This window comes from Callorhinus ursinus, unplaced genomic scaffold, assembly GCF_003265705.2.
Source record: "Callorhinus ursinus isolate GAN/ISIS: 27379988/994484 unplaced genomic scaffold, GSC_fseal_2.0 scaffold21, whole genome shotgun sequence".
NCBI lineage: Eukaryota > Metazoa > Chordata > Mammalia > Carnivora > Otariidae > Callorhinus > Callorhinus ursinus.
In genome coordinates this window covers 25351602-25372109 of record NW_027397083.1, presented here as the reverse complement: position 1 = coordinate 25372109, position 20508 = coordinate 25351602, and the positions used below count along the sequence as shown (strand labels likewise).

At 39.9% G+C, this 20508-nt stretch overlaps 2 protein-coding genes across 4 annotated transcripts in view; one reads left to right on the top strand and one right to left on the bottom strand.

Moving 5' to 3' along the window:
- Window positions 1-20075, top strand: part of GAS2 (growth arrest specific 2) — a 126958-nt gene extending 106883 nt beyond the window's left edge. Inside the window, exon 8 of the mRNA XM_025879045.2 lies at window positions 17301-20075. Coding sequence (XP_025734830.1) covers window positions 17301-17519 — 219 coding nt within the window. The 3' untranslated portion in view covers window positions 17520-20075. The remainder of the gene's footprint in view (window positions 1-17300) is intronic.
- Window positions 1-20508, bottom strand: part of SVIP (small VCP interacting protein) — a 39502-nt gene that overhangs the window by 8495 nt on the left and 10499 nt on the right. Inside the window, exon 4 of one of the 3 annotated variants that reach the window (XR_012381860.1) lies at window positions 8087-8257. The exons of the other annotated variants lie outside the window; for them this stretch is intronic. The gene's annotated coding sequence lies outside the window, so the exon portion shown is untranslated. The remainder of the gene's footprint in view (window positions 1-8086; window positions 8258-20508) is intronic. 3 annotated transcript variants of the gene reach the window in all.

The window sequence follows — 20508 nt, the reverse complement described above, 5'->3', positions numbered from 1 at the left end:
CCTATTGGGCTTGGCAACCTCTTAGTGTAGGCTGGCTTTTCAGTTTATTGTTCCTGTTTTGAGTCTGTTCTACCCATCCTCTGTCCAGAGCCATGTGTCCTGACACATTCCCTAAATCATCTTTTCCTACTCAGATTTCTTCTAGTTCATCTCTATGAACAAACTTTTGAATTCTGGGATCCTGTAACCATGTGGTGTCCAGCCCCGGGCCAGAAGATACTTCAAGATAAAGCGTTGAAACATAATGCTCATAATCTTATGTTGTTTCCCATAAAGCGGAATGAAGGTCAGGAGCTGGAATGGATAACTTATAATGTTACTTGCCGGTGAAAGTACAACAGAAAGTTCAACTCAAGGGACCCCTCTCTCCTCATCTCAATCAAAAATCTTAGTCATTTTCACCTCTTTCCTATATACTGTGAAAGTCTCTAATCTCTTTTGCTCCAAGCAAGTCCTGACTCTTCTGTGGGTCTGTGGGAGATCTTTGCGCAGTAGACATCTTGTCATGCCAATCCCTTGCCTAAAACCTGTCAGGGACCTTTGTTATCTCATGTGCTTACAAAACGATTCATGGTCATCTTATGCTTGGTCATTTTTTGCATCATTGGCCGTATCTCCTAGCTGTCTCTCCTCATCCCTCTCGCATCTCAGCTGTGGAAGTAGTGAACTACTCACTGTTATACATAGACTGTGCTGTTTTATGTTCCTGTCCCTTTGCACATGCTTTCCCTACAGACTGGGATGTCCTTCTAATTGCTCCTTTATCCAGCAAAATTTCAAGAGAGCACTCTTGGAGACTCAGATGACTTCCTCCAAGAAATATTCACAAGAACCCTTAGCCCTCAAGGTATTTCCAGAAGGTTTTCATAGCATCCTTTGCAAACCTTAGGCAGAGCAAGCTTGACGAAGGTATGTGGGAGATGATTCAAATTATGTTAGAATAAAAAGAAATTTAAAACATGGTACACACAGAGAAGACCTGTTTTTGCTCCAGAGTGTCAAAGAACACAGAAATAAAGCAGCCTATAAAAATCTCCCTCAGGGGAGGAGTGAAAACAACGTGAGGACATAGACAACAACAAGACTCCTACAAAGGTGAAGACATTTCAGCAGGAACAGCTTCCATCAAAGATCAAATAATCTCTGAATGAAAAGCAAAGACAGATCAGGTGAGATTAACTCCCCTTCCTGGAGACCTCTTAGGACTTGGGAGAAACAAAGAAGAAAGGGGGGGGTAGGTTTGAGATGTAGGAATGAATGGATGGTGAAGGTCTGAGAGGCTGGATCATGGAGGTTTGTGAAGCTGTGTAAAGGTCTAGAAAAGATAGAGAGGGAAGGAGTTTCCTCCAAATGAACTAGGCAAGAAGGGAAGTCAGGGCGGGAAGGGGAGAGGGTTACGTCCTGATGTCACACCTCAAAGACCACTGCCGGCTTGGTGTTGATGGATAATACATCCCAGCTGGAAGGCCCTGTGCTGAGGCTTCAAGACCTCAGACAGCCATGCTTTTAATAAGTACTTTAGAAGCTAATGGGCAAAATATGGAGTATCCACTTCCATTAAATAGTTTGTATGAATCCTATTATGCACAAAAGGAAAGAGGAGAGATCCAAAATCTGGAGGCCACTGATGTGACTTTAAGATTAATTACAAAATGTTTGTTTTCATCTTGCCACAGAGGTTTGTTAGCTGCTAGGGAACATGAATCACAAAGTGACAGGGAAGAGCTCTGGATGGCCTTCAAAGGTAGGAGGACAAAGAAAAGAGGACACTGAAAACAGAAGAAGGAAGGAGCAGCCTCAGAGTGAGTTATACTAACACCGGCTCAGTTGCCTTGGACCCATGCTTCAGAGGAGAGGATGGCTTCCGTCTGTCAGCTGTGGTGATATTTCTGTTAGCAAGTAGGGATGGAGTCTGTGTACGAGCCTCTGACACAGACGAGCACTTCACTGGACGTTTAGCTGAATCTGAACCAAGGTATTAGGAAGCATAGATTCTACTTGTCAGTGAGGAGTAGATACTGTTGTTCCCTCATCATAATTTAACTTAGAATTAAAGGGACACAGGGAAGTGTTTATCAGAAAAAAACATAGTTTCTTGTTGACATGCAGAGATATAGCGATGCTGGAAAATTCCTGAAATATATGAAGATGTTTGTACAAACAGGAACATGCCATCACATGGCATGGGTTGTTGAGAGGAAAGGAGGTGGTCAGGGGACCCACATGGCTGAGGATGTGTTCTGTGGATTTTGTCATGAGAAAATGCACATTCTTAGAGTAGGACTAAACAGAGATAGTTATTCCACTGTGCCAGCCAGGCCCTTATTAGGCAGACAATACCCCTCTAATAATAGCTGAGGAGAAAAAATACATGGGGCTGGGGATGCATGTGTATCTATTTATATGACATGGAATAAATTTAAGTTATTTCTCTCTGTGTGTGTATATAACACACCCATGTCCCCCAACACAGGCACTGATGAAAGACTTTAAAAAGCAAAATTACAGAAATGAGAGAATAGGGCTATAAAATTACAGAAACATAAAAGTAAAAGATGAGCTGGTGAAAATTTCAGTGTAAACTCTGACATGAAAGGTACCAGCATTCTGGGAGCTGAAAGTAAATTTAAGAGCAAAGAGAGCCAACATGGGAGCTTGGGGAGTTCGTGTCTGAAAACGGTGAATCTGAGCAAGCAGTTTCTGGTGGTCATTTTTTAAGGCATGAGTTATGTGTGGCTTTTATCAAGAGAGTTCGTGTCATCCTCCCTACTGGGACCTTTGGGTGGCCCCATGGAACAATAGGCTCATTGGTAAGTGAGCATGTGACCTGCCCCTGAAGCAAGAATGGATAGACAGTCTGTGAGGAATTGTTTAATTCTTCTGGACTTCATTTTGAAGAAGACCGGATAACTGGAAGTGAGCTCCAAACTTCACCTACTCATTTTGAAAAAGGAAAGATGGAAATAGAATATTCAGCAAAGAAAAATTTTTGAATCAGAATAGCATGCCGATTTAAAAGATGTGGCCGCCAAGAGGGTGGCTGTGTGAAAGATAGAGAGAGAGGTTTTTTAAAAGCCATAACAAAAGTAATATTTTTATGTGTATGTTGATAAGTGAGATTGGTTTATATTATTCTTCTTTATTCTCGAATTGTTTAAATAGCATAAGAAACCGAGTTAGAAGGACGCCTGTGTGGCTAAGGCAGTTAAGCGTCTGCCTTCGGCTCAGGTCATGATCCCAGTTCCTGGAATCAAGCCCCTCTTTGGAGTCCCTGCTCAGCGGGGAGCCTGCTTTTCCCTCTCCCTCTACTTGCTCTCTCTGTCAAATAAATAAAAGAATATTTTTTAAAAATGTTAGAAATCTTATTTGAGATTAGGTAACAAGAGTAGGAAGATGATGATGGAGTGGTCTCAGGCCCCACCCCCCCTTCCTGACCCCACCACACACGTGGACTTTCCTTCCTCTTGTTTGCCCGGCATCGCTGGTGATACCAATGTTGGTCAAATCAGTATTCAGTGTTTACTTCCTAACAGTCATGTACATATTATAGTATGCCATGATTACTTTTCCTTTTTGTAGCTGTTTCTCTTTTCCTAAGTAGGACTAAGAAGCTCTTACTAGATCCCCTTAGAGAACTGTAAAACCTGTCACAACGGCATCATAGGCAGGTATACCAGCTAATCTAGGGGTTTCATTTCTGTCCCTCCATGTCTCCCCCTTCCCCAGGTTGGCCTCACAGTGTCAGCTGAGACTCTAACTTGTTCTTATGTTGGATCCCCTGTTTCCTGGATCATATGTCTTCTGTGGATTACTCCCTTGTTTTCTTAGGGGTCATCCTGAGAAAATGAGTGATCATCATTCATTCAACATATATTGACTGAACATATATTATGAAATAAGCACTGGTTGAAGAACTAAAGATATATCAAAGAAAAACACAGATGAACCCTGACTTCCTTGAGGACCTTTTTGTTCCTCTGTGTTTGTGTGTTGGGGAGAGAGGGTGTAGGGTTGCCAGACTGAACACAGATAATGTATATAATTTCAGGTAAACAACAAATACTTTTTAATATGTTATGTTCCAAATATTGCAGGGGACATACTTAAACTAAGAGAATGTTGTTGTTGTTGTTGTTGTTGTTTTAAGATTTTATTTATTTATTTGAGAGAGAGAATGAGAGATAGAGAGCACGAGAGGGAAGACGGTCAGAGGGAGAAGCAGACTCCCTGCTGAGCAAGGAGCCCGATGCGGGACTTGATCCCAGGACTCCAGGATCACGACCCGAGCGGAAGGTAGTCGCTTAACCAACTGAGCCACCCAGGCGCCCCAAACTAAGAGAATGTTTGTTGTTCATCTGACATTCAAATTTAACTGGATTTCCTGTATTTTTGTGTGATAAATCTGGCACTCTTAATTTGGAGGGATTATATTGTATAGACAAGGTACATAATAAATATGTAAACATTTGCTAGAAACTGATAAAATCCATGCTAAGGTAGGAAAGGAAAAGTAGGGCAGGGTACGGCAGGTTGGGAGTGCCAGAAGCAGAGACTACAATTTTAAAAGTGTGGTTAGGGTAGCCTCCTTGAGAAAGTGAGAGATTGTCAAAGGCATGAAGGAGGTGAGGGGTTAGCTTTGCAGTTATGGGGCAAAATGTCTTCTAAATGGGAGGAGCACCAAGTTAAGAGCATGACTGAAGTAGCTTTGGAGTATCTGAGAAATAGCAAGGAGGCCAATATGGCTGTAACAGAACATGGGAGAGGCTCTGTGATAGAACGTGAAGTCAGAGAGGTAACAGGAGTCCAGATCATCCGGGAATGTAAAGGCCTTTAGAAGGCTGGGTGATGGACACTGGGGAGGGTATGTGCTATGGTGAGCACTGTGTGTTGTGTAAGACTGATGAATCACAGACCTGTACCCCTGAAACAAATAATACATTATATGTTAATAATAATAATAAACAATAAAAAGGGACTCTGTAGTTGACTCTTAATGAAATGGGGAGTCACACAAGGTTTTGAGCGGAGTTGTAGCATGAGGTAACTTCTGTTTTAACAAGATCCCTCTAGTTTCTCTGTTGAGAATTTACTAAGGGCCGGGGGGAGCAGTTGAAGGGTTATTACAGTAATCCAGGTAAAATGGAGGGAATTTGGACCTAAGGAGATAAGAGTGGAGATGGGGAGAACAGATGGGATTCAGGATGAATTTTTCCTTTAACATTTTCTTGTGAAAATTTTCAAACATATGGAGAATACCCACAGAACTACCATCTGGGTTCTATAATGAACACTTTGCTGTATTTTGCTGTATCTCTCCATCCAGCTCCTGTATCATCCCCTTGTTTGGAGCATCTCTGATTCAATTCCTGCAAAGATAAACCTTCGGTGTCCTGCTGGGATAACAGAGTCATTTGTACTCTGGGATACCCACAGGCAGAGCAAATGGGGGGTGGGGTGCAGGAAATCTGAGGGGCTAGCCAGTCCTTAGACTATCAACAAATTCTCCTTTCTGTAGCTGCACATCTCTCCTCGCCTGATGGAAGTACCTGGTGATTCTAAAAACTGAATTTCTTATAATTTCAAGGCATGATCTGACTTGCTTCTTTTTGACAAGCTGTCATTTCAGGCTTCGAGTTTCAACTCTCTCCACCCTTAGTTGGTTACAATTCATTCCTCTGTTTTCCATCTTCTAAAACTGTGTTGACCTTTCTGATCTACCATCATCTCCTCTCAATTTCCCTTTGTCCTGTGATTTTAGAACATTTTTATTCCTGGCCTTTCACTTGAATGGGACTTTGAGAAGAAAGAGACTCATGTTTTCAAATATTTTATCAATATAAAAGATCTAACTGTATTTATTCATACTTTGTTTTCCATTTTGATGGATCTCCCCATATGCTAAAGATACATTAAAAACAGTAGCAAAGTAATATTTTTTCCAGTGTCTGCATTACAGACACTGTTGTTGCCTTTTGGGACCTTGGAGGACACCAGATTGGGAACCACTGATGTGCATCATTGTCATGAAAAGTTAGCCTTTGGCTCTCTCTGTGCTGTAGGGGTTTGGTATCAGTGTTTAGATGAGAGAATGGGAGCTCAGATGGAGTCAGACAAAGGTGACTCCATTTGATGAGAGGAAGGAATGGGTTTTAATTGCCCCTTGGAGCCCAGCTCCCTTTGCTGAAGTTGTTACATCTTTGGGGTGGATGAAGCCTAGTTTCAATGGAGCTGTACCAACTACAAATCCTTCCTCTAGTCAGCTCTCCTCTTGCAGCCACCAGTATGTTCACCTCATTGCTTTCACTCTGCTGAGTGTTCTATGAAATATTTATCATATTTGCCTTTCCTGCCTGAAATGGTGCCATAGATTGGTAATTAGACTGCAGCTAAGGCTTCTTAATTTCATTTGGTGCAGATCTGGGAAAATGGAAACCTTGCATAACAAGTCAATAAGAACTGAGGCAGTTGGCATTAAGTGCTCCTACACATATTTCCAAGCAGATGCAAATGGAACATTTTGCCAGTTGATCATTACATTCATCAGCAAGCTGCTCTTCTCATGTTTGCTTCCAGAAAGAAGCTACTGAGAGTTGTTTGTCTACAATGAGCCTGGGAAGTGAACTATTCCCTTCCCCTCTCCCAAGAAAAAGCAGGCTAGGAATTTTTTTTGGCCAGCCTCAATAGCCAGATTTCTGACTCAAGGCTCTGTTCATGTTGGAGGATTGTTTGTCATCATTTAGGGCACTGCAATAGTTCAGCCTTCACATGAGGGTTTGAGGATTCCATTCTCCCTAATGTACGATTTTATTACTGAAGACAACAAATCACAAAACTGGGAATCAAAACACCAAGGCTATGTTCTTGTCTGTGAGCCACCTACTTAACCTCTCTGAGCCTCAATTTCTCCATCTGTACAATGGCAACAGTAATACTAGCCTGCTGAATGACTGGGCAGGTGGGATAACAAAATGAAATAATCTAAGAGAAAGTACTTTGCAGACTGTCCGGGGTCTCTCCTCTACAGTTTCCTTTTAGAGTGTGAGACCCACAGCCAAGCACTCGGGGGGTACCTAATTTCAACATTTCTGTATGGGTGAAACATCAGGTTCAAATTCAAGTAAGTTCTTTCAAGCACATATTAAAACCCCTTTTTTTCTGGGTCCAGGGCACATTTAGAGCTGAGCAATATGATCATCTGTGGAGACACCATAAAATGACAACACATATTCCTAGAAAAAAGAGTCATTGTCCATGGAGATAGTCTAGATAAGAAATCAAACAACCATAACCCCTGGCAAAGTCCCTTTAGGGTATATAATTAAGTGATAATGAGTATTATCTTTGAAGTGGGAGAGACTCAGGTCAAATCTAAATTTTGTCACTTCCTACCTATGTGACTTGGAGCAATTTACTTCCCCTCTCTGGAGCTGCCATTTTCTCATCTGTCAATGTGGATAACAGTGCAATCCACTTAGAGTTGCTGCAAGAATTAACTGAAATAAAATCTGTAAGAAGCTTACCATCATCATCACAATAACAATATTATTGTAATAATAATAACAACAATAAAACAACAGTGGCAGACAACTGTTGGGTATCATGTGCCAGGCAATACTACTACATCCTTACATTCTTTGTTCAAAAAACTCTATGTTATAAACATTCTGCCGATGAGAAAGTGAGGCACAGAGAGATTAAATCATATCTTAGGGCTATCCAGATAGTTAGCGGTGACTGTGTCTAGGCAGTCTGGTAAGGTCAAAGCAAATGGCAGCTTCTGCTCTGTTGACTGTTACTCATCTCTCTGAAGTTTCATCTAAGAAAAGGGCAGAAAGGACTATTAGGAAGATAAAAGTGAAACAACAAATGTGAAAAGTGTTTGGCAAACAAAGTGATAATTCTATATGCTTGTCTATTGGGGTAGTATTTAACCATTTATAATTTCAAACAGCTAGAGAGGTTGAGCTGAATCTCCAACCTTTGACAAAGAAGCATTCACACGAAAAAAAAAAAAAAGAAGCATTCACACGGCATCTGTGGCCAACAGAGCCTCACTCACCCTGTTAACAGGTGACTTATCTCTTACCTTGAAGGTGCAGGGAGCAGGCTTTCAACATGGCGGACTAGCGACTGAACAGCTGCCATCTTACTCCTCCATGTGTCCATGTCCCTTAGGCAGCCAGCTGAATTCCCAGTCGCCCAATTTTGAGCATATGCCTTTTCAGGATAATATCAGTTGATGACAGAGTCTGTTGTCCTATAAATTAATTTAACACTCTTTCTCTGGAGAGCAGATGACTGCGTTCTAAAAACAATATTTTCACTCAAGTTATGATGGCTTGTAAAAACACACAGTGAATGGGGTTGACGAGGAGGTATTAGGAAACATATGATATTCCAGGAGCCTGCACTGATTTAAATTTAGGTGGCTTGCTCCTCAAGGCAGTCAGTGTCAGAGAGAGTTGTCTCTTAAAAGGATGGCTGTGGTGGAGAGCAGTTCACAGACTGGGCACAAATAGGAGCCGTTGTGGTCAGTGACATGGGGAGGGGCTTAATGAGAGCCAGGGTTATGCTGAGGGACCCAAGACACTTGAGCATTAAAAGAGAAAAAGGATTGTGGGTCTGTTCAAATTTTCTATTTCTTCCTGTTTCAGTTTTGGTAGTTTATATGTTTCTGGAATTTTCCAGATTGCCCAATTTGTTGGCATATAATTGTTCATAATATTCTCTTATAATTGTATGTCTGTGGCATTGGTTTTGATCTCTCCTTTTTCATTTGTGATATTATTTATTTGGATCCTTTCTTTTCTTTTTGATAAGTCTGGCTAAGGATTTATCAATTTTGTTAATTCTTTCAAAGAACCAGCTTCTAGTTTCATTAATCTGTTCTACTGTATTTTTTATTTCTGTATCATTTATTTCTGCTCTAATCTTAATTATTTACCTTCTTCTGCTGTTAGGTTGTGTATTTGGAGGGAGTGAAATTTGTATTAAGTAATTTTCTACTATAGTGAATGGTATATTCTAAAAACTGTACTCCAGATGTAATGAGATTCTGTGAAGGGAGATAATGAAGAGAATAATATACTTGATTCTGGATCCATTTGGGATATTTTCTTCTTCTCTCCTCCCTTCCCCCTTCTTCTTTCTGTCTCTCCTGCTCATTGCTCTACTGATTCTTAAGTCAATCTCCCTCTCTCCTGTATGATTCCTGTTACTTTGGTTTTTGACCCAAAATTCGTCTTTATCTCAAAGGAATCCTCTAAGCAGTGGTCAGTGGGGATTTTCATTCACATCCTGGTTTTTTCAGACTCTCCCTCATAAAGACAAATCATTTCATCTTTTCCTTTTTCTTTTCTTTAAATAAGTAATGTCTTCTACATATCACACATTGTAATTTTTGCCAGGTATACAAAGCTGAGTAGAATGTGACCCTTTAAAGTGGTGAGAGGAAATTAGAGAAAGACGGACAAGAAAATAAGGCAACAAAATATGATAGGTACTCTGCTAGAGGTCTGTGCAGGAAACTCTCAAGGTCCCCTCAAAAATAATCTAAAGGTTGGAGAGTACAAAAATATTCCATAAAGGCAGTGATGCCTGGGTGGAGCATTAGTAGGAGTTAACGTTGTTTCTTCATTCATTTAAACGAGCATTTATTGAGTGCCCATTGTGTACTTGGAACTATACTAGGCCCCCAAGGGCCTGAAATTTACTAACGAATAACCTTGCCTGGCACTCAATAAATATTTGTCGAATGGCCAAAGAAAGGGACTCACTTTAATTTACCTGGTGAATACAGAACAATTCTTTGCCTTCTCTGTAGATAGTCATGAAATTTTTAGGGGATTCCAAGGAGTCCAGAATATTTGTGGGTTAGGTAATTTGGAGTGTAGGCGTGGGCACTGACAGGTAGGGCCACACAATAGCTGCATCATTGTGCAGTGCACAACTTGGATAACATTAAGGCATAGTGAGGAAGAAGGTGGGGAAGGAATAGTAGCTGAACCATGAAATGCTTTGTGTGTCAGGCAAGTTGTTCTCATGGCTGGCAGAGGACAGACAGAGATAGGAGAGGGGGTACCAGAATCACTAGCAAGTTGGTTCTTCAAATTACGTGTGCTTCTACCCACCCTCGAGAAGCAGACTCTGCCCTCTCCCTACACACATACATACGCGCTCGTGTGTGTTCATACCACTGCTCTTCCAGAATCTTTGCCACAGGCTTCTTATGAGGATGAGTCATATTCCTCAGGTGGGCTGGAGCTGAAAGTGGCTACGAAACACTACAGAAAATGGAAACCCATGCAGGGGTTTTTAAGCAAGGCAGTGGCCTGATCAGATTTTTCCTTTTAGAAAGAGCACTAGGGCACTGGAGTAGAGGGGGCAGTGGCAAAGTGTGAGAGATGAGAGGGCATCCTGCTGGGAAGCTTTCATAGCCTCAAGGGCTACTGACATCAGTTTTCAGACAATTTGACAGATACCCCTGTTTCCCTCAGTTTTCAAGGTCACAAACACAAGATTCAAATCTGAATGAAAGAGATTTATCAGTGTTTTGCTTAGAAAGTGGTGGCACCTAAAACTTTTCGTAGGAATTATGATTTAGGACAGATGCAAATATTCATGCATATCTGTACTGGGGAATTGATAAGATAATGCTACCAAATATGAATATGAAGCATATAAATTAGGTTTACCCAAAGACATTTCTTTTACTTGTTTATTTTTGTTGATGCTATTTTTGTTTATTGCTTGTATAATATAGCTGTAGATAGTTTGATCATCTTAAAAATAAATACATCACCAATATACCCATAATATTTTTTTGGCTCTCTTAGGTGACCCTTTTTTTTCATTGAGTAAAACATATGATTTTGTGTGATTTACATGGATTTCAGCTGTGCCTTGTCAACAAAAAGTGAGCTGATGTATTTCTGTTTCTAAAGACTAATGTTCCCAAGAAGAAGAAAAATTCATACTGTCCTTGCTTTAAGCTCCTTAATACCAACACATAATGTGATTCCAGTCTGTTTCTCCAAGCTACAAAATTAAGGGAAAAAAATCTCCTTTCTGAAATCCTATTATATTGTAAGAGCCAGAGCTCTGGACCCCTGATACCACAGTGACCCCAGCATTCGTAGGGAGCTGTTGGTGAATCATTTCTACAACTTTAAAACTTTCCGTTGTGTTCTAACTTGATATGGGAGAATTAGCTTATTTCCTTTCCATTTTTTCCCCTTTGAATTAAGTATCTGGATGAGCTACAGAGCTGGTTGGTTATGAGATAATTTTTTACCTTATAATGTTAGGAAAATAAGATTGAAAGGTGGTGCTAAGAAAGCAGGCTTTAGATTGCACACTGTAACCTAACAAAACGTGCATTGTATCCAGTAAAACAGAGTTAGGACTTACCGGACATGTTATTAACACCTGCTGGGTCAATATATTAAGTGATTCACTCATCTTTAAATATTGGATTCTTTTTTAGAATAATAATTTCTGGAAGAGTACAACTCTTTAATTGTAAGGCCCTGTACTAGGTGGGGAATAAAGGAGATGTGATTTCTAGTGTGGCTCTGGGGAGACCCCTGTGTGCCCCTTTCTTCTGTTCATACACCTGTGAAATGAGAGAATTGCCAATGGCCTCAGTGTAGTTTTTACTCTCTTTATTTTAATAAGGCATATCTGTAGGTTACCAGGCACCTAGTAGGTGCTCTAATATTATGACTCTATATCATCTAAGGAAAAAGGGTTCCCTGTTGCTGACACATACAAAGAGGCCTCCTTGGAAAACAACACATAATTGCATCAGAATAGGACAAGGCATAAAGCAAATGCCCTTGATAAGAATGAGATTTTTTTTCCCCATTACTGAAAGAAATTATTAAAAAACAAAAACATAACTTTGAGGCATACTGGTTCTCTTCTTGGGCAAGGAACATATACCACTCATAGTCACCAAGAAAGAAAATATTTGCAGTGTCTGCAACAGCCCAGATCTGCTTAAACTTCATCAAGGCCATTAGGAGAAACGTGGAGACAGACTTTTGTTATTGTTTTGTTTTGTTTTTTTCCTTTCAGCATTGAGAGATGTTGCTAAATCAGTAATGAATCTTCTTCCTTTTGGTAGGATCAAAGGCACAGTGAGGAATGAGGCCCGTTGTAAAAACTAGCAACAGAAAGGATAGGCCTAAAGTGCAAACACTACCACTTTACAACATGCAGTCTTGGAGAAGACTTGTAGCAATTCTAACTTATTTTTCTTTGCTTGAGAAGAAATGCACCAAACAACAGCACAAAAAACCAATACTAAATAATCAGTTGCCATGCGCATGGATGCTACCAGTCAAGATGAGTTATCTTTTGGCATGGAGAACACAAAATTGTTCAATATTGTGAAGCATTAAAAATAAAGGCACTGTAACTGAACAGAGAATCAAAGCCTAGTCCTTAGACTGACAGCTATCTGGCTATAAATATATTCTGTTCTATTACCTGCACTTGACATATGTTTATTTCTGAAGTAATTGGGACCACTACAAGATAATCTTCTGAAATGAAATTCGATGTGTATATGGGGTTTATTAGAACATAGCACCATAAATCATTTTACATGGGCATTTAATTTGCTTAAGCTGCTTATTACTGTTTCTGACATTGATAGTTTCCCTTGCCTGTGCTAAATTTCACTAGTAAGCAACTAAGCAGATATGAAAATCCAAGTCTAAGAGTTTTACAGAATCAGTGGGTGTGGCCTAATGGGAAAAAAATGATTCTTGTTCAGTTCTTCCATTGATTTGTGCCACAGGTTGCTTAAGGGCATCAGTTCTTCTAAAAGCATCAGTTTTCCCATCTATAAAATGGAGTAATGCTGAAAATGACATCATCAGTTAAGCAAAGTTAGGTAGAGCCTGTGGAAATATACACGAGAAAGAGTATTAATACGATTATATTATTGATACTGCTCTGAGCTCGCATATGGGAGATTTAAGAAAGGAGAAATCTATCATCACTCTCTTCAGAGAGCTCACATGTTATTAAAAGAGGCAGGCAGGTAAATTGGCAATTACAGTAGACTGAGTGAAACAATGAAATCACGTGTAATCTAAACAGCATACAGTGAGGAAGCATTCACTTATCTGGTAAGGAAGGTGATCATGGAGAATTTTTCAGGCAGAGGTGATGTTTGAATTAATGTTTGTGGTCCTGGTAAGTAGGGAGGGCAAAGCAGAAAATACACTCTATATTTAGGGGCAAACATGCAAAAGCATGAAAGAAAGGCTGTGTTATCTGGGAACATAGAACTAAAATAATTCATGGGTCCCAGAGCTCAAGGAAGGGCGGGTGAGGCTGGCAGGAGTGGTCTTGGTGAATAATGTATGCAAATAAAGGGAAGTGAATATTAGCCTATAGAGGAGAGGGAGCTAGTGAAGGCATTTAGGCAGGAGACAATCAAACAGGCATTTATGGAATTCCCTTTGGTGGGAATGGATTTGCTAAATGGATCAGACTCAGACAGGCTAGAGGCAGTGAGATCCTTACAGTGGCCCACGGAAGAAGTTGAGGTGCTGAAATGAATGGCAGCAACAATAACATAGACCCTGAGAATCATTCCAGGGAGAAATGAATGTTTTTGGTATCTGACTAGTTACAGAGAATGTTGATCCTACGGACTCTTTTAGGAAAGGCCTGTGGAGACTTCTAGTTGAAGGGGGAAGGTGGTAGACTGGTTCTGCCCTTGCATTTGGAAGCTCAGGGAAGAGGCAAGGGCCAGAACTAGAATTTGAGAGACTAAAGCAGATAGTAGAGAAAGCTGCTGGGTTCCAGATACAGCAGTGGTCAGAGTGAGAAAAGCAGTGGAGAAAGGACAGAATCCTTCAGAATCATTTGCAACAGCAAAGCTTAAAAGTAGGCAGAAGAAACAGAGCCTATGAAAGAGGCAGAGGAAGTACAGGAGAGAAGTAGGAGGAAGTCCAGGAGAGAGTCTTGTCGGAGGGAAAAAAGGAGTGGGGAGTCTCACGGAAGGAGTGGTCAGGACTGTCAGATGCCTTACTTGAGTGATCAAGAAAGACAAGGATTAAGGACCCTCCACTGCATTTGACAATTCCAGAAGCCATCTGATTCCCTTCAATGTGTAGTCAGTTAACAGGTGGGGGCAGAAGCAATGTGTAGTGGGCTGGACAGCGAATAGAAAGTTGGAAGCGAAGACATCACGTGTAAGCTTACCAGAAAGCTCAGATGTAAGGAAAAGGTGTGAGAACAAAGAAGCCTGGGATGGAAGGAGCAGAGTTTTGCTTTGGACAAGAGTGAGAGAGGCTTGGGTATGTTTATCCCCTGAAAGATAAGAACTAATGTACGATAAGTTGCAGAGAGAGAGAAGAGAGATGTGGTGTTTGATGCAGGAACTTCTGCATGATGGTAATGGGAATGAGGACGTATGGGGAGGAGTTGACTTTGGATGAAGGACTTCTTTCTGTGATGAGGAAACTGGAGAAACGGATAAATATAGATTGGAGTAAATTAGCCAGTGGAGATGCTGAGAGAGAAAGCCATGCTTGATGATGATGAAGCCAACAGCCGAATGAGGAGGACAGAGATGAGTAGTGGGTTCGAGAATAGGGAGAAGCAGGAAATGGAACTGACCAAAACCAAAAGGATCATAATTGATCCATTAGGGCAATTGGCCTAATGTCACTAATCCCTGAGATGAAAAGAATTCTTCCAGTGGGAGCTCAGCTTCTCTACTGTGATTTAGAAGATTATACACTTAATCCAAGGCTGGGGTTTTGTAGGCAAGCACTGTGGGGGGAGAGAGGGTAGAGTTGAGAGTAGTGTGATTTATAGCAGGTTAATTTTCTTTTAGGTTCAACAGTAGGGGTTTAGTTTATGGAGATGGGGATGGGTGTTACTATTTTTTTTTTTCTTGAGACTTAGCACATACTAAGATAAGGCATGGAATTTAAATCTCTACAATCAAGGATGTAAATGCTTATGGCCACGAAATCTTAATCCCATGCTTGAAACTGTTGTTCAGTTTGACCACTGACCTTCTTAGCAAATTATAGGTTGCTGATTCACTATTGAAAGGATATGGAAGAGAAGGTGGGCAGAAATTTAATTTCCCATGTTATTCGCATTCAGCATAACTCTGTTTCATGCTGGATCCACTTCCCATGCGTGGATTCATTAAAGAATCTGCAGGAAGAGTTTGTACCTGAATGATTGTATATGCCAGGCAGAAAAACATTTCTTCCACTGTTTTCCAGAGTTAACGAATTGTCTAAAAACTGTACTGACTGGTGGTTCCTTCTGGTTGAAATAGCCTGCTCATAGCCAAGTGAATTTGGGCACTCTGCCAGGCATTCATAGCTAGGATGTTTAGAGGCAACTCTTAAATGTAACTTACAGAGCTAGGACGTGCCAGAACATCAACAAGAGGCAAAGCTGTTTTCTAGAACAGAGGGAGAAAGGGTCAGAGTACTGTTTGGATGCCAGCCTTTGCAATTTTTGTCCCAGTAACTTCAAGTTTTAGAAGCAAGCCGTAGAGGCACACACAGGAGCTTGTGGGGATGGAAATAGGTCAAATTATCAAAAGCCTTGATGGATTTTGCTTTACAAAGAACTGTTGTGGGACAAGTATTAGACTGGAGTCAGGAAATCTGGGTACTAGTTTCAGCAAATCACACCAAAGATCTGGGCCTCGGGATCTTCATCTGAAAAACAAGATCACGGTACTGTTGGCAGAACCAGGGGAGGCAAAATAGTTACAGCTGAATCCTGACTCCTTTTGCCTGCTTTATGACAGGGGTTCCTGCTGAGATTTTGTTTGAGTAGATTCTGAGGCCAAAATCAGCCTAAAAACTTCTGGTTAGATGTTTCTGAAGGTCCTTTCTATTCTAATTCTTTCTAATTATAATTTTTATTCTTGAAATGAGAATAACCAGTAAAATTTAACTTCAATTTCTTCACGAGTCTTGGTTTTTATTGATGTCCAGCACATTTTTGTTACTTTGCACAACATCTGAAACTGCTTCACATCAACCACATGCATCAGGATTTAACTTGAGTCCATGGATGTATTTCTGGGAGTCTGTGAAACCACTAAACACACATGCAAAATTTGGTAGATACAGGCATTCGAAAAAAGTCCAGAATTTCCAACAGGTTCTCAACAGGTAAATGAAAGCAGTAAGCACAAATCATCTTCCACTCGATGGGAGTAAAAAAAAAAAAAAAAAATCTCCATGGGTGTTATGCGCAAACAATGAATCATGGAACACTACATCAAAAACTAATGATGTAATGTATGATGATGAACATAACATAATTCAAAACAAAGCAAAACAAAAAACAAACCTCCAGATCTTAAAATGACACAGCAAGAGAAATTCAAATAGATTTGGTGAAAATGACTCCCCAAATCCCCTCACACCACTGTATGTCCTTCCCAAGATTACAGTGCCAATGTGGATTCATAATATTGTGGGCAGGGAAGAGAGTCGGCAGGGTCTTTGATGATGGAGCAGCATCTCCCCTTAACCTTACATTTTCTGATATTTGAAAAAAGCCAAGATCAAATTCTTTGGCTCTCCATGCCAAACCTCTACAGCTCTGACATGTTTTTACTAGGTAAAAAGAACCATATATTCTTCACTTTTTAAATCTGTAGCCTTGTTAATCTGGAACTCTACATGGCCCATAGGCCTGAAGGTAAGTTACTTTCTTAATTAGAAAAAAATAAGAGTAAAGGGAAACATAAACGTTTGGACATTCAACAACATCTGGCCTTGAAGGGCTCAGTGACTGGGGAAGACTTCAGTTTTTTTGAGTGCATTTCCATTCTATTTCGTATTGAGTATTTGTGTGATTATTCACATTATATTCAATGGCAGACATTTCCATGGTCTTTTGAGTCCTGGTTCAGAGGGGAATAACTTGGTGTGAATAATGGAACACTTGTCTGAGGCAGTGGGCAGAAAATGGGGGCAGTGATGAGGCCTTAACGGAACATCAGAGAGAAGCTTCCAGACACATTCAACCAAACAAGGGATTATACATAGATCCGGATTCCAATAGCAGGGTGAGGCTGAATCCTGGGGATGTGTACCCGTGATCCACTTGCATGGCAGAGACAAAGCTTCTTTCACAAACTATATGCTAACTCAGACACTGTGCACCAAGTAGGAAAACAATGGGGCATGAAAAAACAGACAAAAAACAGTAACAGGGCTAGAAATGAAGGTTGATTTGAGATACTGTAAGAATTCGCAGAATGTAATCCTTTTGCTCTTCTTTCATTTCAGATGCTGCATAACAAACATGTCATGGTCCGTGTGGGAGGAGGATGGGAAACGTTTGCAGGGTATTTGTTGAAACACGACCCCTGCCGGATGCTCCAGATCTCCCGTGTGGATGGCAAAACATCCCCCATCCAGAGCAAATCTCCAACCCTTAAGGACATGAATCCGGATAATTACCTGGTGGTCTCTGCCAATTATAAGGCTAAGAAGGAGATTAAATGAAAGTAGTTGGTCGCTACAAGGGGACTTTCATAATGGCCTGTACCCACTTCTCCAGTGTAGCCAGTTTAGTTCACATGCTCTGAAAATTACTTTGGAAAAAGGTGTTAACAGACAGAAAAATGTCGTTATCATTGAAAAGCGTTCAGAGAGTAGCACTATTTATTTTGATGCTTCTGTAGAAAATGACCAATTAAAAGAAATTCTAAACTCAGATCTAAATTAGAAAAAGTGTAGGCAAATTGTTATTTCTCAATATGTGAACACAGTATTTAGTACGTTATTAGAAATACAATTCTAGCTAGAGATAAAAACTGCTCTTAGAAGAAAATATTTAGGATTTCTACATCAGTCAACAGGAAGTGCCTGCCTTATGTCTACAAAAAGCACCCCAGACACTTTTATAATTGCAGGATTTTTAAGCTAATTATTTAAAAAAGTGACAATTAGTGTGATAATGTGCTACTAAAAAATATTCAACAGCACCATAAATAAGTATAGAGCGTTCACAACAGTAATACTTTACTGGAAAGGCCACTTCAGAAAAGTTTACATTCGCTTGGAAGATTGCCTTAAAGTTTATTCTTTATCTATGACCAAATATCTGGGGTACTTTTGGAAGTTTTCAGTACACCCCTTAGAGAATTGCTCATGAAGTGTTTCACACATTCCTTAGCACATGGCTGTGTTGAGACTGACTTAGTATAATTCACACACATAAGCTGACATACATTTATATTTTGACAGAGGAAATTGTACAGTCAAATGTTCATTGACTTCATGTTATTTTAAAGCATTTTCATATGAAAATATATCTTTAGTTAATCCTACTTTGCTATGCTGTCTAGTAAAGTAAATTCACTGTAGCCGATGATGTTACAGACTTACATATATACCCTTGTATACCTAGGACAGGGCTATTTTGTACCCATAAACAGCAAACTATTGTCCTCACTGATTCAAGAATTAAAAAGATAAATTAAAAAATATTATCTGTCTCTATATCAATGCTTCATTCTCAGATAAAGATCATCTTCAAATGGCGACTTTCCCTGAGAGTTCTAGGAAGGGTCAAATTAGGGTTAGCTAGTGCTTCTTCACTTTGGGCAGCTGGGTGATGGCATGGTTTGTTCACCTCAACAGAAAATCTAGATATTATCATAGGTAAATCCCTCAAGTGCTAGCCTGGGTATCATAAATAGAGGCAGAGTTAATTTGTCATTTCCTTATTTTTTAACAACAACCAAAAATCCACCTTTCTGGCTCCAGAAAGTCGGGGAGGAAGTATCTCAGTTTGTCACTGAACTGATTTAGTCAAAGTACACACAACCTGTTATTTGTGAAGTTTTTAAACAACAGGCATTGTATAATTTGGTGGTGCTGGAAGTGGTGAGAATCATTCTGGGGAAAAAATTTAAAGTTTTGTCAGAAATAAAATCACCTTGGAACATTAATAACTGTAATATCTTTTAAAATACATTGAGTGGTTTAATTTTTATGTTAAATTAATATTAGCATTGAATTTCTCTGTATCCGCAATGTTTTCATCAAAGCTTTCTCCTGTGCTTACATTTTTCCATAAACATATCTATGTCTTTAATAATTAAATGTCATTAATTTAGTTTAAAAATGTATAGGTTATGGGCGCCTGGGTGGCTCAGTTGGTTAAGCGACTGCCTTCGGCTCAGGTCATGATCCTGGAGTCCCAGGATCGAGTCCCGCATCGGACTCCCTGCTCAGCAGGGAGTCTGCTTCTCCCTCTGACCTTCCTCCCTCTCATGTACTCTCTCGCTCTCATTCTCTCTCTCAAATAAACAAAATCTTTAAAAAAATGTATAGGTTAACAAAAATATTAATCCCTTCATCTATTGTGTTTTCTATGCTAATGTACCAAATTACCAGAAACTTAGTGGCTTAAACAACACAAATTTATTGTTATCGATTCATAGGTGAGAAATTTGAGATGGTTTCACTGGGCTAAAATCAAGATGTCAGCCGGGCTATGATCTCTTCTGAGGAGCCTAGGAGAGAATCCGTTTCTTTGCTTTTTTTGCTTTCTAGAGGCTGCCTGATTTCCTTGGCTCATGTCCTTCCTCTATCTTCAAAGCCAGCAATACAGTATCTCAATGATACTTCTTTATTCACATCTCTTTGGAACCACAGGTTGGAAAGATTTTCTGCTTTTAAGGATCCATGTGATTAGATGGGGTCCACCTAGAAAATACAATATAATCTCCCCCATTTTAAGGGCATTAGCTGAATCACATTTGCAAAATACCTTTTGCCATAAACATGCAATGGTCCCAACCATTTAGATTTTTTTTTAACTTCTCAACTGTGCTTTGTAGGTTTTAGTTCAGATCTTTCACTTCCTTTTCCCTAAGTATTTTATACTATGTGATACTATCATTGAAATTATTTTGTTTTGTTTTTAATTATGTTATGTTAATCACCATACATTACATCATTAGTTTTTGATGTAGTGTTCCATGATTCATTGTTTGCGTATAACACCCAGTGCTCCATGCAGAACGTGCCCTCTTTAATACCCATCACCAGGCTAACCCATCCCCCCACCCCCCTCCCCTCTAGAACCCTCAGTTTGTTTCTCAGAGTCCATCATCTCTCATGGTTCGTCTCCCCCTCCGATCTCCCCCCCTTCATTCTTCCCCTCTTGCTATCTTTTTTTTTTTTTTTTTAACATATAATGTATTATTTGTTTCAGAGGTACAGATCTGTGATTCAACAGTCTGGCACAATTCGCAGCGCTCACCATAGCTTAATTTTAAGATTATTTATTACTTGCATATAGAAATAGAAATGACATTTTCATATATTTAGTATTCTGGAACCTTTCCAAACTCATTAGTTCTACAGATTTGTGTGTAGATACTTAAGAACTGTCTACATGAGATGCGTGGTATTTTTTAACCTACTTTAAGTATGTCTGTTACTTATAACCTAGCTATCTGAGAAATGTAGAATAAGAAAA